Below are 16,661 nucleotides of genomic sequence, written 5' to 3' on the forward strand. Positions count from 1 at the left end.
ATTTTTTATGGTACAGTGACTGTCAGTCAGATTTAAAGGGCTAATCACTCATTTTTAAGGTAAATACAGCACGGTATTTGATCTCCCCACTGGGTTATTGAAGGAATTTATAGATACAGTATTACAAAATAGATATAATTTATTTGTATCCATTAATTGGCCTTTCGCCGTTTTTATCAATTTTATATCTATTAATTGATCCTTGGGGTCGCCGGATTTTTATATCCATTAGGCATAGCCTTTATATTATGATATCATTTAGATTCCTGAATGTCTTTTATGCACATACCTGTAAATGACATAATGCTATTTTTGTCATGCTAGTGTCAAATGAAATGAGGACCTGACATTTACAACCTATAGGCCATATGCCACAACGCAATAACGTCACTTAAAGTTTTCCCAGAGTCAACTATACATTCATGAACACATTTTTGAATTGTACTATGAATTTCTGCCATGGTGCAATTGCAAAAAAAAAATCACCATAAAGTGACAAAAAAAATGTAAACATGCCTCTGGTGTGTCACCTCACGTGTCACACCCACGTTTACGTCAGATTGCACACGGGCAGATGAAAGCCAAAGGATGCAGACTACAATTCATTGTCAATGGAAGCCAGCGACATGACGTTGCAAAGACGTAATGATGCATGTAGCGCCTCCAAATCAAATCTCAACGCGTCTTTGCGTCGTTTCATCTGCCCGTGTGAACGCCCCTTGTGTGAACGCACCACCAGGGCTGAGGGCTGATAGAAATAGAACAAACGTAGAAAAAATCTCAACGTCTTTTTTTTTATGTTTATCAACACAAAATATGAAAAAGTGTATTTTCTGACCAATCATCATCATCATCATCATCATCATCATCATCATCATCATCATCATTATTATTATTATTATTGCTTATTTATTAATTAATTCTTTATGTATTTGTAACATGTTACCTTCACTTGCTAAAGTAAAACTTTAATGTTTTCAACAAAGAAGAAAAGAAAGGATGCTTCTCTATGGTCGGTGACCACAAGATGGCGTGCTCACCCCACCTGTACCTTTATATAAATTTTGGTGGAAATTATTATAAGCACCTGAAATTGTACTTTTGATTTTCTCAGACAGTTTTCATTTGTTGAGTCTATTTTTATGTTTTCATGCTTAGAATTGTATTTGTTAATTCTCTTAACGTTTTTATTTCACTGCATGTTTTATTTATTGATTCTCTTTTTAAATGACACTGGACTTTTTGCGTACATTGTCATGTTTTTTTTTGTTATGTTCTTTAATCTTTATTTTTAACTTTTAACTTTCTTTTAAGTTTTTTTGTCTCGTTACATGTTTTCTTCTTCTTCTTCTTCTTCTTCTTCTTCTTAACATCATCATCCTCATCATCATCATCATCATCATTAGATTATTATTATTATTATTATTATTATTATTATTATTATTATTATTAATAATAATATTATATTAGCCTAGCTACTACTCCGAATGATGTCTTTTTACTGTGCGAAGAAGGAACCATTGGCTGCATGGGAAACAACGAAGCACGAATGAAATGTGAACCGGCTTGACAGCTTCTAACAAAACCATTCATTCAGGGTACCCGATCAGCCAAGTCACACAGGTGACAGCCGGGCCCTGTCTTACAAGACGTTTCTCTTTCCTCCACCCACAGACGGTATTCCCACAGACAACACCAAGAAAATGCTGCGATAAAAGAACACAACGATTTGACTTCAAAATCATTTTGGTCATTGTTGATTTATAACACTTTTTTACGCACTAGTGCCGTGGAATAGTTCAAGTTGTCTGCCGCAGTTATTCCATGGACGTGTGCACGCACGAAGAACCAGAATGTCCGGTATGCTATGAGTTTTTGTCTGGAACAGAGAGGACACTGAGCTGTGGACATGTATTCTGCCACGACTGTTTGGTCAAAACCCTGGTGAGCGTCACGAGAGATGGAATTATCAAAGACACTATCATATGTCCCATTTGCAGACACCTTACGTTCATCAAGAAACAAAAGGAAGTTGTGGTGTCACTTGTCACGGAAAAGGATGCAGACGATGGACAACAGACCCTGGAGGTTCCTATCTCTCTGCCCCTGGGAGACCGTGGGCATCTCCATGACGCACGGCGCGCGTCCTCCACAAACGGCGGAGCATCGAATTGGATTTTGCGCTTCTTCAGAAGAATCTCGGAGAGAGTGAACCGAGGCAGGCTGGTCAGTCCCGGCCACAATGCCTCTCAGATATTTATAATCAGCGATCAGGGGCGACCCATGGTCGAAGAGGATGCACAAAGCGTTGTTATGACTGTGGTCCAACCTCAGCGCAGGCGACGGCGAAGGATTTGTACCACGGCACGATGCTTGCTTGTCTTGCTCTCAGCTTTCACTATTCTTGCGTTAGTGGCTGCTACCCTACCTTGGATTTTGCTGGCATAGCCTTTATATGATGCATTTAGATTCCTGAATGTCTTTTATGCACATACCGGTAAATGACATAATGCTATTTTTGTCATGCTATGCTAGTGTCAAATGAAATGAGGACCTGACATTTACAACCTAGGCCATATGCCACAACGCAATAACGTCACTTAAAGTTTTCCCAGCGTCAACTATACATTCATGAACACATCTTTGAATTGTACTATGAATTTCTGCCATGGTGCAATTGCAAAAAAAAGATATATATATCACCATAAAGTGACAGAAAAAATGTAAACATGCCTCTGGTGTGTCACCTCACCAAGCAACTGTGTAAAAACAAAGTTAGGGCAGAGAGCTGAATCTGCATTCCTGCAGGTTGTGAGATGTTTTACCTGTTTTGTGAGATCTACAAACTGTTACAAAACACATTCCAAAAGGATGTTTCATGTCATGTAAACTCTAGCTGCGGGTATAGTATCAGAAACACTTTATCCAGCTAAACTCATAAGGTTAGCTGGATAAATGCAACAAAGGGGCACTGTAACCCACCCCAACAAATCCCAACTCCTTTGTTCAGTTTCTATGTTGTTGGATACACAGTTTCCAAGCACCAGGCCATAAGGCTATGGACAATGTAGAAAGGCAGCCTAGATTACACAGACCTTCTGGACTGGGGATTCTTTTTTTCTCTATTGTCCTCCAGAAAAGACAGGGTCCAATTTTGGTCTCAACTAAAATAAGGCTGTGTGGGTATTATATAATTATGACCATGTGATACATCAACAGCCCTCAGGGCATTACGTAAATTGCAAATATATCTCCTCATCTCTGGCACCCAAATCACACGAACAGATATTTTTGGTCACATATTCAATGTCCATATTTTTCAACAGCAAACAGCAAATTTTTTAACAGCAAAGACAAAGTCATTAATGTGGTCAGATGCGAAGCCCTCCCCGTTCAGGCTGGCTTACTTTGTGAACACAGGCAGTGTGTAAACAAGCTCACCTTCAAAAGTTTCTGCAACAAATTATTAATGTGTCTTTGGGAGGCCCAAGGAGGAGATAGACTTGCAGATAGAGATGAGCAGATCCTGGCTGATTGATGTAAGGAGATAGGCTGACTGTGCACAGTGTTGGATTACTAGTGATTTAAAGGGTCATAATTGAGGCCGAGCAAAGACACTTTAAAGTGGGCGAAAATAGTTATTAGTGAAGGTTATGCACAGTAATGAATGAAAGTGCAAGTACTGTAACAGCCACTGTAAAGCCACAATAAAGCTGATTCAGATTCTAATGCTGATTCACTGGACAATTAGTATGCAGTAGAGTGAATGACTGAATAAGTAATACATCCCATAAAATGCAAATAAAGTGAGCTTATACTCACTCTCCATCATCAGAACAAAATGTGTGCACTAATCCTATCGCAGTTTCACTCCGTTGGAGGCCTTCGCCCAACTTGCTGCTCCTGTCTTACTGGTTTTGAAGAGCCTCATTTTTCCATGCTGTGTCTCTGGTCTCACATTGTGTGGGAGGAAGATAATAAATTACCTTCATTGAAAGAGTCTGACTAATTGAATCAAATGCAAATTAAAGCAAATGCCATTGACTTGAATGCAGAAATGATTAAATCATACAATAGATTAAAATGTAAAAAAAAAAAAGAAAGAAATTCCTGATTAAAACTTTCATAAATGAAAGCATTTTTTGTTTCAAATCAGCACTGTGACTCAGAATGAGAGGATTTTGAATAGGAGTTGCTCAAATTTCTCAGCAAGTGTATGTCTCCACCCTCCAGACAACCTCAAATGTTTGCCACCATTGGCAAACGTCTTGAATGGGAATACTGTGGTTTCTCGATATTCAACAAAGTAATTAAGAAAACACACAAACCAGGTGGGATTATTAAAAATGTAGAGTTTAATATATATCTATATATATATTTATTTCTGACATTCTGGTAAGGATTGCGTAGGCTTCACAGTACATACTGTGTTCCACTTGATATGCTAAGCAGAGGGGAGGGGGGCATTGGTGGGTTTGACAAGCGGCAGGTTTGTTTGTACACCTAGTTGTGACAGCAGAACGAGGCAGTACAACCAACAACGTCCACACTTATACTAGTATTGCTAAAATGACTCCCTCTGGTCTGGATCTTTTATTGTGATCCACACTCTCCATATAGAACCCCGTGCCACGTTCCATCAAGTACCCTTCAAAAATTATCTTTGCTATATCCCTAAAAAAGACAATGATCGTCACAAATCATAGATTATCAAAAAACACTATCTAAGTGCATGCATGACATTGTCAGATATATCCGACCTAATGTGTCCTCTCTGGAAAAAATCTCCCCGAAAACGAAACGTCCACAAACTTGCTCTAAATTTACACAGACTTGGTTGACGAGTGGGAAGGAGACTTTCATAGCAGAAATATAAGGTTCAATGCTTGACTTTGAAAGTCTGTGGGTGTGTGCCATTTGATGCAAGGTGTGGTACCACAGCTGCAGAAAATCGCCATACTTGTTTAAAAAATGTATATGCTGTAGGACAATGAAAAGTGTTTGGGGAAGGAAGTTACACATTTATCGCTTCATCTGCGTAACAAACACACAGTATACTGTATGATGAATGCATGCTTTTTAAGTGACACATGAGTTCCAGTTATTATGCAGAAAAGGCTTTAGTATAAACACTGCCAACAGGCTCTCACTTATACCGTGGAGACAACTCATTCAATCTACTGTACCAGCACTTAACCCAAGGAGTTATCACAAGTATCCTAATATTATTTGAAATCTGAGAGAGACACATTCAGCCAGCGCACAAAGAAGAGAGATACCCCTGCCTCATCATAAAAAATTAAATAAATAATACTCATTAATTATACCCACAGCTCCAAAAATAACAACAATCGTGAGGGCACTTGCAATTTTTCATCATATGATCACCACAACTACCTATACAATTATTTCTATTATATTGTTTTATAAACTGAGTTCATTGAGAACACACACTGAGGCATAGATCACTTGATGAGAGGTGTTAATCTAGAATTCAGTCAGAACTTAAACCAACACAGAAAATAAATAAATGGAAAGAATAAATCAATTTCTATGAAATAGAAATAATGGCTTCTTCTGTGGGGTGAGGAAAGTTTGTCTTTGACCACTTTTTGGACTGAGGTGGATAAGAAAACCGCATAATTGCACTTTAATTGACAAAATTAGTCCTAAGACATTTTCTTTTAAATTAGAAAAGGGACAATGCAGCATCTGTTGTTCGATGACTCGGAATGGATTTAATTATCTGTCTGCTTAAACCTACCAGCTGTTTTAGCTTGGCCCAATCTCTCAAGGTTCATCATGGGAAACCAAAAGATATAAAGGAATTCAAAATACTGTACTTATGGTGAATTTTATATTTAAAATAACTGGCAAGCCAAACAATTCATCAAAAAAGATTTGATGGGGTGTTGGTAGCGTTCTGCCCCGTTTGAAAATGAAACTCGAGGGACAGAACTGCTCTGAACTTCAAGCTGAAATGGAACGCAGTGTTGGTACATTTTGGTAGTAGTGAAACAACATGAACGTACAGCAAAACTGGCAACCGTGTGCAGGGGACAAAAATAACATCAAATCTTTAATCATTGCATTTTCTACACATGATAAATATGATCACATTATATATTAATATTATGTATATTCAAGCCTTTTACATATAATTTTCCTCTCAGATTTTATATACATCCATTTATGTACAGTCTTTGTATTTACACTAGGGGTCAAACGGTCACTGAACCTGAAGCACTTGAAAACAAGGTTAAGAGAGAGCAGTGTGTGTGTGTGTGTGTGTGTGTGTGTGTGTGTGTGTGTGTGTGTGTGTGTGTGTGTGTGTGTGTGTGTGTGTGTGTGTGTGAAAAGTCAGGTTTAAACCTCAAGCTCCAGTATGTTTTAGCATCCGTGTCAAATAGGACCAGCCCATGGTTGGGAGAATGGGCTGACATTCCAACACAAAAGGTCAATAAATACGAATGTAAAAAAATAAAAAATAATAATAATAATAAACCTCTCTGCCACACGGAGGGCCTTGATCCAAAGGACTATTGTACGACCAAAGCTACCCATCATGAAATCATAATGTGCTTCAGCAATGACTGAAAAGGAAAACAAAAAAGGATTATCAATATACTTGTGTGGTCATAAACCTTTAACATTCTTCTCATACTGTGCTGGTAAAGAGTGTGTGCGTAATGCCTCGACCCTGTAGAAAGAAATCATAAAGTGACAAAGATGGACTAAATCTATCTTCCTTACCTGCAAGTACGTAACACCGCTTATAGAGCTATTGTTTACATGGTAGAGGAAATCAGGACTAGGTGTGAGTACGAATTAAACAGCATGAAACAATGCAGCAATTACCAAGGGATTCATGCTGCATGCTTACACTCACCCCAAGTTCTTTCCTTATGTGCAGAACAATTACAATACCCTGTAAAGAATGTACACATACGTAGACTATTCTCTTCTCTCTATTTCTCTCTCTCTTTAACCCTGAGGACAGGCTTCTTTTTTTACTCCTAAACAAGTCAGTTTCTGAGGTTCCCTTTAGAGTCGGTTAAGTACAACTTGAGTTTCATATTGCAATTCCATTGCGTTGTCTAATAAGGCAAAAAAAAAGAAAAAAGAAAAAAAGATGAAAGCAATAATTCACAAAAATACAGCTTCACTGCTTCAATGAACAAAGATACACAAAGCAAGGCAAACAATAAAGAAAACCACCAGCAAAGTAAAAACTGGCTTCCTCCTCCTCCGCCACGCTTCCAGTCTTCCCTCCAAAAGGCAACGGTTTAATCCACTATGGCATTTTGGTGTGTTTTTTATTTTTTTATTTTAAAGTCACATTTACGAAACTAGCTAGCGATTCTAAGAGTTGAAGTTTCCTTGCAGCCGTTAGCGGATGTGAGGGGGTGTGGGGTACGGAGGGGCAGAGTTCTTGTTTCAGGTGGGCACCGACGAGACCCAGTGGCTTTTCCATCAGGCCTCGGCGGCAGCTTCTCGCCACAGCTACAGCATGTGCAGCCGTAGGGGGGAAAGGGGGGGTTGCTTAAACTCTCTGATGTCATTAGGGTCATAGGTCAGAGGGCGGTGCTCTGGGGCTCCTCCTCAGGCACAGCATCCCTCTCCGGAGAGTCTGCCACTGCCCGGAAGATCCTGCGGGGGGCAGCGGCATACTCATCGATGAGGCTGTCCAGATTGACATTGAAGGAGGGGATTTCATAATTGAAGATATCTAATGGTGGGTGTGAGCATGGCGGAGAAGGTGAGGATGGCAGAGCAGAATGGCGGTGGTGAGTAAGAGGCAAGGAGGGGAGGGGCAGAAAAGGTCATAATGATCATGATGATGGAAGGGTGTGAAAAATAAAGAATGGAAGAGAGCAGAAATAAAAAGTTTAGTCTTTTTGAGTTCTGGACTCGTGGAAAGTGCCATATGAGGTTTGCCCTGGTCTGAGGGGATCAACAGATTACATGTATCTTTGACTGACATTACTCTACACAGGGATGTCGTCTTTGTGTTGCATGTCGCATCACTAGGGCTCTGTGTTCTCTGTGGCTTACCGGTCAAACACAAGAACAAGTCCCAATGACTGCACAATGAACACGGTACCGCACACATTTACAACAATGGCTAGGTGAACCAACACAGAGGCAACAAGATGTGCATGTTTGTGTGTGTATGTTTGTCTGTGTGTGTTTTATCAAAGGTGGCACTGTGACGCCAAGGACTAAGAGGTAACAATGGAGGTCTCTGTGTTTAGTGAGGGCGCAGTACTGATGTGTTTTGTATAGCTGATCAATGGCATCGCTGCTGTGTTTTGGGCAGAGAATGATGACTACTTCCTGTGTAGAAATGATATGGAGTGTGGCAGTGCGGTAAGAGGAGAGATTATACAAAGCGATGGACCTGGCAGAGGAGGGGTGCGGGGGTTCGGGGTTACCTGTTGCCCCCCTCCCAATACCGGTGGCAGCAGCAGCAGAGGGGGTGCCTGTTGATATAAGGCTCAGGATGGGAGCAGAAAGGTAGGGGATGGGGGCTTTTAAGATGAACCCTCGAAAAGCGACGGCGTCTGCAATGTGAGTGCGCTGCGGTGCACTCTGGGAAGTCCTTAAGCCATGCATTGAAATGGTGAACAACAACACCCAACCGTTTCTATGGAGCCCACTGGAAACGGGAAAATGGAAGAGTCTGTCTGGATTGACAGCTAGAGGTAGGTAAAAGGTTTCTATGGTCTTGACGCTGCAGGCTACAGGAGACCCCAGAGGCAAACCACAGTGCTAGTAGGCCAGGCGGTGAGATGGAGCGCACGGGGGGAGGGGGGCGGGGGCGGTCTGGCTTACCCTAATAGTCCCCCTGACACTTAGCCCACACTGAATCCCTGGCCTCACACAGCTGCAAGGTACACAATAGTAGCAGGGGGAACAAGAGAATGATAAATATAACAAAGTGACAAAATGACTGGTATAGAACTATTGACAGAGCACACCTCATCATCAGAGCATCATTGACATACTGTGTTGGGTACATCTGTCTATTACGCCTGACTTATACTTGGTTGCGCATCGTGTCGGACGCGAAAAATAGCCAATCCACAACCTCGGCTGAGCTTGTAGATCTGCTATTGTTGATGTGCAACGATGCAGCTAAGTATAAATCAGGCCATTAGGTCTCCACGCCTTTATGTTACTGAGAGAGATTGGACTGGTGTTGTACTGTGTAAGCCTTCTGACCTACCTCTGCCGAGTGAGGGTCTGGGTAACAAATAAACAGAGAGCACATGATGAATCTAATGGCAAACTTCCAAACAAGCAGGACGCGCGCTATGCTTCTCTGATGTTTCCACAACGTTAACCCCGGAAACATCATCACATAACACAAAGCAATGAATACATAGGTCAAGAAGAGTTTTCTCACGCTATACAATTGCACAGAAGAAAAAAAGAAAGTGCTAGGATTTATTCATTACACGGCATTCTCAGGCAAACTGATGCGTCTTAAAAAAAAGGCAACCGTTATTTCATTCAAAGACATTCTTTTTGGAAGCAGTCGATACAAAAAAAGAGAGAACGGGGGTCTTTTTTTTTCCTTCCTAACAGCGACGTTTACGAAAGATGTTCTTACTACACGCGTCCAGCGTCTCCGTTGGACAGAGCCACGGCCAGTCTGAGAGAGGGCCGCCGCAGCACCACCTGCTGGGCAAGAGAGGGTGTTGCCGCTGCCATGGGCTGCTGATGATGATTACCTGTGGACATGCTCTCCCCTGGGGACAGTCCGTCCAGGAGGCCCTGCTCCAGAGGCTGGGGGATCGGGGCCGACGCCGGGCCGGAGTACCCCGCCGGGGCCGTGGGAGGCTGAGGCGGGGGAAGCGACGGTCTCTGCCTGGGCTTGGGGGCGGGCCGAGACTTGGTGAGCGTGCCGGTCAGCGAGGGCGGGGAGGACAGGGAGTGCATGGACCCGGCGGCGCCCAGCGGGGTCTGCCCGGGGGAGGACGCGAGCGCCTGCCCCGGAGGACAGGCCAGTCCGTAAGGGGAGGGAGTGCTGGGAGGGGTGGGGGAGAGGCTGACCGGCGACGGCTGACCCGTGGATTGGTCGGACATCCCACCAGATTGGCCGTACGGGATCTTGGGAGGCACGGGGGCCAACTTCTTACAACCTAGGGGGACACAACGCCAGTATAAAAGGTATGTCTGCTCCCACAATATAGGACAAAAGCATACATGGTCATAAGTCCCACTCACAACCATTCTAGTGTTGAATTCGAAAAACATTCGTCAACTATGTTTTTTCACTGACCAAAACTAACCAAAAACGTAATAAAAACTATGCTATATGATGACTAAAACTAAGACTAAATATACTGACAATTTCGTCAACAAACAACTAAAATGTTAAGAGAGGGATGTCTTCTGTTCTGACCTTTGCGAAGGGTGTGTGGACTGTGCTCTGTTGAATGGGGGGACTGGCTGCTGCTCTGTGGACTACTGCCAGGAGGGGGCACTGTTGGGCCTGGCACCGGGATGCCTTGTCTGTGTCCAATCACAGGGGAAAGCTCTTTACTCTTCAGTGTACTGGAAAAGAAAGGCATACATTAGTGCATGAATGTCAGAACTTATGTTTATTGTCAGTGGACCTCCTGTTTATTCATATTACAACAGCAATCTCATTGTTGTCATCATCATCATCATCATCATCATCATCATCATCATCATCATCATACGCTAATTCATGTAAGGAAACTGTTAAAAGAAAGTTTTGTGAAACTCAAATGGAATTGCCGGTGTTTACAGATCATATGGTGCCCTGAAAAACAATAAATAAAAAACGGAATGCTGTGAAAAGACAAAAAGGTGAGGTAAAGAATAGCATAAAACATTCAAGAACATCAACAAATTGAGCAGGTTTTCACATCTTTTTTTCACAGATATTCAGAACTGAAATCAGCCACAACATCAGTCCTTGCACAATGTATGGCATAATATCTTTGCAACCACCAGGTCGCTATCAATCTACAACAGGGGCTCAGAGGACTGCTGAAGGCAAGCGAAGTCGGGCTACTAAAGCATTAGCCAACCAAAGTGCCTTTGTACACATTTATCATTAACCATTATGCTCATGACAACAACTAAAGAGCAGCCTTCCTTTTGCATTAGTTTTACGTTTTCAGAGGGTAAAGTGAAGGGTGAGTCGTTAAGACAGGAGAGAGTACAGACTATACAGCAAAGCGTTATATTTAAAACACAAAGACAGACAGCAAAATCCCTAGCACCGCATTGTGCCAAAGTTATTTCTTTGTTAGTTGAGCCACATAACACACTATTGTAATGAGTTTGTGTTTCTCTGTGTATGTATTTCATTCACACTATCCTTGCATTTGTCCAGCAGAGGGTGCTACAAATGGAAAAACAAACTTGGACAGTATGCTCGGCTCTAGGTTGACTTAAAAAAAAAGAAAAGAAAAGAAAAAATAAACTCTTGTTACAAAAATATTCTACTAATAAATGAATCACGTTTTTATGTTGTCTAATGCACCAGAATCCCTCAATGGATTTTCCAGCATACACCAACATTTTACAAGCTTGGTGTTTCAGGGCACTTGATGATGGGAACTTGAAGGTGATCGAAATTATATGTTAAAGAAATCTTTAATTGGGCTTACCTTCGTCCCATTGCAAATGTCAGAACTGCTTTTCTTGATATCAAAACACATCTTAAATATAACACGATATGAAACTGGCTCAGAAGATGAAGCCTTAGTCTTAGTGTCTGTAATAATGTCATAATAACATGCACTGGTTAGAGGTTTCACAGCTTCATCCTCCAGTGTGGCTTCTTGCTAGGTCTGTTTGAGTCGTGTGCTCCCAAGGAAGGGACGGCATGGGTGGTCAGGACAAGAGGGGGGAGATATGAAGCAGGCTCATTTCAAACGCTGACGTAGAATTGGCCTAATGAGTCATGCTGTCTTATGGGGTTGTAACACGACACGAAGACTTGGAAAACAAACTGTCAGAACCATTACACACTATTAGGGTCTTGCTGACAGATGCATCACATATATATACAGTTAAGTATATGGCTGTGTTTCCATGACTCAACAGTAACAGGAAGATCATGAGGACACTCGGAATGATTCTGAAAGAATTAAGTGAATAAAACCCAGAGATAATAACCTGTACATTATTGAGGAAGCACCACTTTACTCCTCTCATCATCATCGTGATTGTATCTTTACCTTAGTAATATGTGGGCAAAGACTTGTATAGCAATACATTGATAACCATATGGCCTGTGGTTCCCCCTCTATAGCAATACATTGATAACCATATGGCCAGTGGTTCCCCCTCTATAGCAATACATTGATAACCATATGTCCAGTGGTTCCCCCTCTATAGCAATACATTGATAACCATATGTCCAGTGGTTCCCCCTCTATAGCAATACATTGATAACCATATGTCCAGTGGTTCCCCCTCTATAGCAATACATTGATAACCATATGTCCAGTGGTTCCCCCTCTATAGCAATACATTGATAACCATATGGCCAGTGGTTCCCCCTCTATAGCAATACATTGATAACCATATGGCCAGTGGTTCCCCCTCTATAGCAATACATTGATAACCATATGGCCAGTGGTTCCCCCTCTATAGCAATACATTGATAACCATATGGCCAGTGGTTCCCAACCTCTATAGCAATACATTGATAACGTATGGTTACTTGGTAACCTTTGTTCTCTGAGTGAAGAGACTACCTCTCCACCCAACATATTTCATATGTAAAGGTGAGGTGGGGTCATTCCCCTTACATATGAAATATGTTGGGTGGAGAGGTAGTCTCGATACGATAGAGAACCATATGGCCAGTGGTTCCCAACCTCTTGTGGATCAAGACTTGAAAATCTTGAAAGTGTGACCTGACCCGTGGCCAGATGGATGGGCTGCATTTTAATGATCAATCAATTGATTGATTGTGTTCCGGCTTGGATCAATGGAACTAGTTCCTATTTATTAGGTATCACAATATGAAAGAAAAAAATACCATTACTATTGGGATTTTTTTGCCAATTACGGAATTTGGGGCCCCTTTTGCAATATCCTCACGGCCCATCAGTGGGCCTCGACCCACAGGTTGAGCACCGCTGCCACGTACAGTGTTATCCATTTACTCATCACCTATTCAGCGGCCAGCCTGTAACTGAGCGCTCGCTCTGTAAGCCAGAAACATCCTTAGTTGCTAGGCAACCCCCATGAGGCATCCCCGACAACCGGAATGTCACAGACGCTGAGATACAGTGGTGGAATAAGTACTCTGATTTGTTTTTTAGTACTTAAAACTTCTAAAAGTAAAATAAGTACTATTATTCTGTTTCGAGTAAAAGTCCTGGATTCGACATTTTACTTGAGTAATAGTACTAAACTTAATGTATCAATTAATCTACAAGCTCACAACCCGTCAAATTGTGACGCGTTGTGAGCTTGTAGATCTGCACTTTTCGATTAGCCGAAGCATAAAATAGGGCTTGATTTGGCATTGTATACGTTTTGTATTAGTAATAAGTCTAGAAAGTCACAAGTAACTAAAGTGGGGTAAAAACTAAAAAGTTCAATATTTGCCTCTGAGATGTAGTGGAGTAGAAGTATGACGTATTGAAATGCGGTCATGCTCAAGTACAGTAAAAGTACCACAAAATTGTACTTAAGTACAGCACTTGAGTGAATGTACTGTCACTTTTCTACCACTGCTGAGATGGGAGAGGAAAACTAAACGGAAACAAAAAACAAAACCATGAACCAGCGAGGTAGAGCAGACTGGAGAGACACCAGACCACTGTATCTGTGTGGCAGCCAGCGAGGTAGAGCAGACTGGAGAGACACCAGACCACTGTATCTGTGTGGCAGCCAGCGAGGTAGAGCAGACTGGAGAGACACCAGACCACTGTATGTGTGGCGCAGCATCCATACCACACCACAGTGGTGGGAAAAGTACTCACAATTTTTACTTAAGCAAAAGTATCAATACTGCAATGTAGAAATACTCTGTTACAAGTAAAAGTCTGGAATTCAAAATGTACTTGAGTAAAAGTACAAAAGTATTGTTGTCGAAATGTACTTAAAGTAAAAGTGCTCATTGTGCAGAATGTCCCGTTTTCAAATAAATGTATAATAATCTTTTGAAAATAGCGGCTCTACAAGCTCACAATGAGCTTGTAGATCGTCTATTTTCAAATGGCTGAAATAAAGTGGTTAATCTAAGTTTTGTACTTATAATCAAACTCTACAAAGTAACTACGGTAGTAACTAAAGTTTCCAAATAAATGTAGTGGCGAAAAAGGACAATATTTGGATCCGAAATGTAGTGGAGTTTAGAAGTAAAAGTATTGGAAATTGGAAATACTCCAGTGAAGTAAAAGCACCTCACAACGTTACTATAAGTACAGTACTTGAGTAAATGTACTTGGTTACTTTCCACCACTGATACCAGACCACTGTATCTGTGTGGCGCAGCAGAAGCAGCATCCATCCATGTGTGGTAGTTACCTAGTCAGCCTGGGGGGGGGTCCTCTCTCGCGGGCACATGGACAGGCAGCCCACGGCAGGGGTGGGGGGGGCGCAGATGAATGGAGGCTAGGGGGGGGTGCGTGGCCGCAGAGGGACATGTTGTCGTGGCGGGTTAGCGGCACCGCCACGGGGGCTTTGATGACGTAGTGTGGCGAAGCGTTAGTGTCGGACAGGGCGGACGGGGCGTGGTGGGGGCCATGCAACCCATCGGCGGCAGGCAGGGGGCAGCCGTGCTGCTTGGGGGGGAAGTGCAGGCAGCTGGGCTTGGGGTTCGAGTTGATGTCGAGCGAGGAGGAGGAGGAAGAGGATGAGGAGGTGGGAGGGGGCGGGACGGGGGGGGTGAAACCGGACCAGCGCAAGGGGGGAGGAGGGGAGGCGGGAGGCTGGGACTCGGGGCCCGGGGCGACGGGGCGAGCGCAGGGCGGTCGGGTGAGGGTGGAGGAGGCGGGGTAGAAGTGGTGCGGGGGCAGGGCGGAGTGGCACAGGGTGGTCGGGTAAGGAGGCGGCGGGCGGTCCTCCGCCCCTGGGGGGGGCGCGTGGGCGTGAGAAGTGTCCAGCCGATTGGGCGACACGTCATCTGAGCTGTAGATATTAAGAGAATAAACAGCACAAAAAACAAACAGCTCTAGTGATTGAACAGGGACACCGATTGGAGTGATAGAGAGGATTAGCTTAGCTTCAGTGATGATTTGTGGCTGATTTATACTTGGTATAACTATGTATAAATCACGCCTTGGTGTGTTAGTTTGTTAGTTGGCCTGGTGCAAAAACAGAAAGGAGGAAAACATAAGAAATAAAATCATTTTCCTGGTGCATAAAGGGCAGGTGGTGGGCACCAAGCTTAGCACACACTCAGCTTTGTGTAAAAAGAAAAAAGACAAGCAGAAAGAAACAGCAAAGCAAAGGAAAACCGTTCAGATTCCCAAAGGAAAACGGACAAAATACAGTGCGTAGAACTCCCTCTGTGATCACCTTGTGTCTGCACACTGCAAGGAGCGGTGAGGATCAGAGTCTGCAGTCCATCCAAAACACTTATCCACATTACCAAGTTCAACTGTGAAGTGATTATCTTCACTCTTGAAAACCACATATGATAAAAAGCCTTTTATTTGCATTGCAAGTCCCACCGTTAGCTCAGGGCAGTTTGACAGAGACACAAAGCCCTTTCATCATCTGAAAGAGCCACAGGACAGGAGACAAAAGCCAGCCAAGCCATATCACAATTACATACAGTAGTCAAGAAGGCAGAGCCAGCCGCCATGAGGTGATTATTTGCGTGTTAAAATATTATGCTAATAATGTCCACATGGGAAAATGGTGAAATCAGTCTGTGTGAACGCAAAAGGAAAGAAGTCACAATCAAAACTGCAAAAGCCAAAGCCACATCAATGGGAGTTTTGGAAATATTAACATGCTACATCACAAGGACATGTGGATCAAAGCATGTTCAGACAAAAATAAAGTTTCAAGATTTGCAACAAAACAATATAGCGCCCCTATACTAGACATACAATGTCACTCTCCTTATTTCAACCACAGTGACAATTAACTTGATAGAGTATTAGAGAGAGTTATGAATATGACAAATCATAAGAAGAAGAAAATGAACAAAAACAAAATCATTAAAACATGACAGCGAACAGAAAATGAACCTTGCGAATGACTGAGAAAATGATTCACACAGCCCGGGTACACAAGTCACACATAGAAGAGTTGACGATGACGATGATGGTGACAATGACGACGAAGATGACGACGACAATGGCACCAATGAAAAAGAAGAAGGAAAACAAAAAGTAGAGGTTGAAGGGGCGGGAAAGAGAGCGTATAGGCATGGCGACTTACCCAAGAACCCTGTCCCCGGGAGGAGGCGTGGCCGCCGGCGAGATGGCCAGCTCTCCGGGCTGCTCGGGGATGAGTGTGTCGGCGGGAGAGCCCGCCGGGCCCTGCATGCACGGAGGGGTGGACGACGCCTTGCGCACCAGAGTGGACGAACCCTTGCGAGACACCCAGGACGTGTCCATCACTCGCACGCCCATACTGGAGACACAGAGACAGGACATTTCTGGGTCACGTAGTGTTGTAGGTCTACTGACTACAAAGCATTG

At 42.9% G+C, this 16,661-nt stretch overlaps 2 protein-coding genes across 2 annotated transcripts in view; one reads left to right on the plus strand and one right to left on the minus strand.

The window, feature by feature from the left end:
- Positions 1-1,824: 1,824 nt before the first annotated feature.
- On the plus strand, positions 1,825-2,514 carry LOC306937130 (RING finger protein 222-like; the record flags this gene model as incomplete). The annotated part of the gene is made up of 1 exon (XM_079520797.1): positions 1,825-2,514. One exon carries the CDS (start codon positions 1,825-1,827, stop codon positions 2,446-2,448), a length of 624 nt encoding a protein of 207 aa, XP_079376923.1. The 3' UTR covers positions 2,449-2,514.
- Positions 2,515-7,574: 5,060 nt separating this feature from the next.
- The window catches only part of arhgap44a (Rho GTPase activating protein 44a), a gene marked incomplete at both ends in the record, with an annotated part of 51,550 nt that continues 42,463 nt past the window's right edge, over positions 7,575-16,661 (minus strand). The window contains 5 exons of the mRNA XM_079520392.1: positions 7,575-7,729; positions 9,738-10,148; positions 10,412-10,563; positions 14,533-15,135; positions 16,399-16,593. Of these exons, the coding sequence (XP_079376518.1) occupies positions 7,575-7,729; positions 9,738-10,148; positions 10,412-10,563; positions 14,533-15,135; positions 16,399-16,593 (1,516 nt within the window). The remainder of the gene's footprint in view (positions 7,730-9,737; positions 10,149-10,411; positions 10,564-14,532; positions 15,136-16,398; positions 16,594-16,661) is intronic.

Source organism: Electrona antarctica, assembly GCF_951216825.1.
Source record: "Electrona antarctica genome assembly, chromosome: 14".
Taxonomy (NCBI): domain Eukaryota; kingdom Metazoa; phylum Chordata; class Actinopteri; order Myctophiformes; family Myctophidae; genus Electrona; species Electrona antarctica.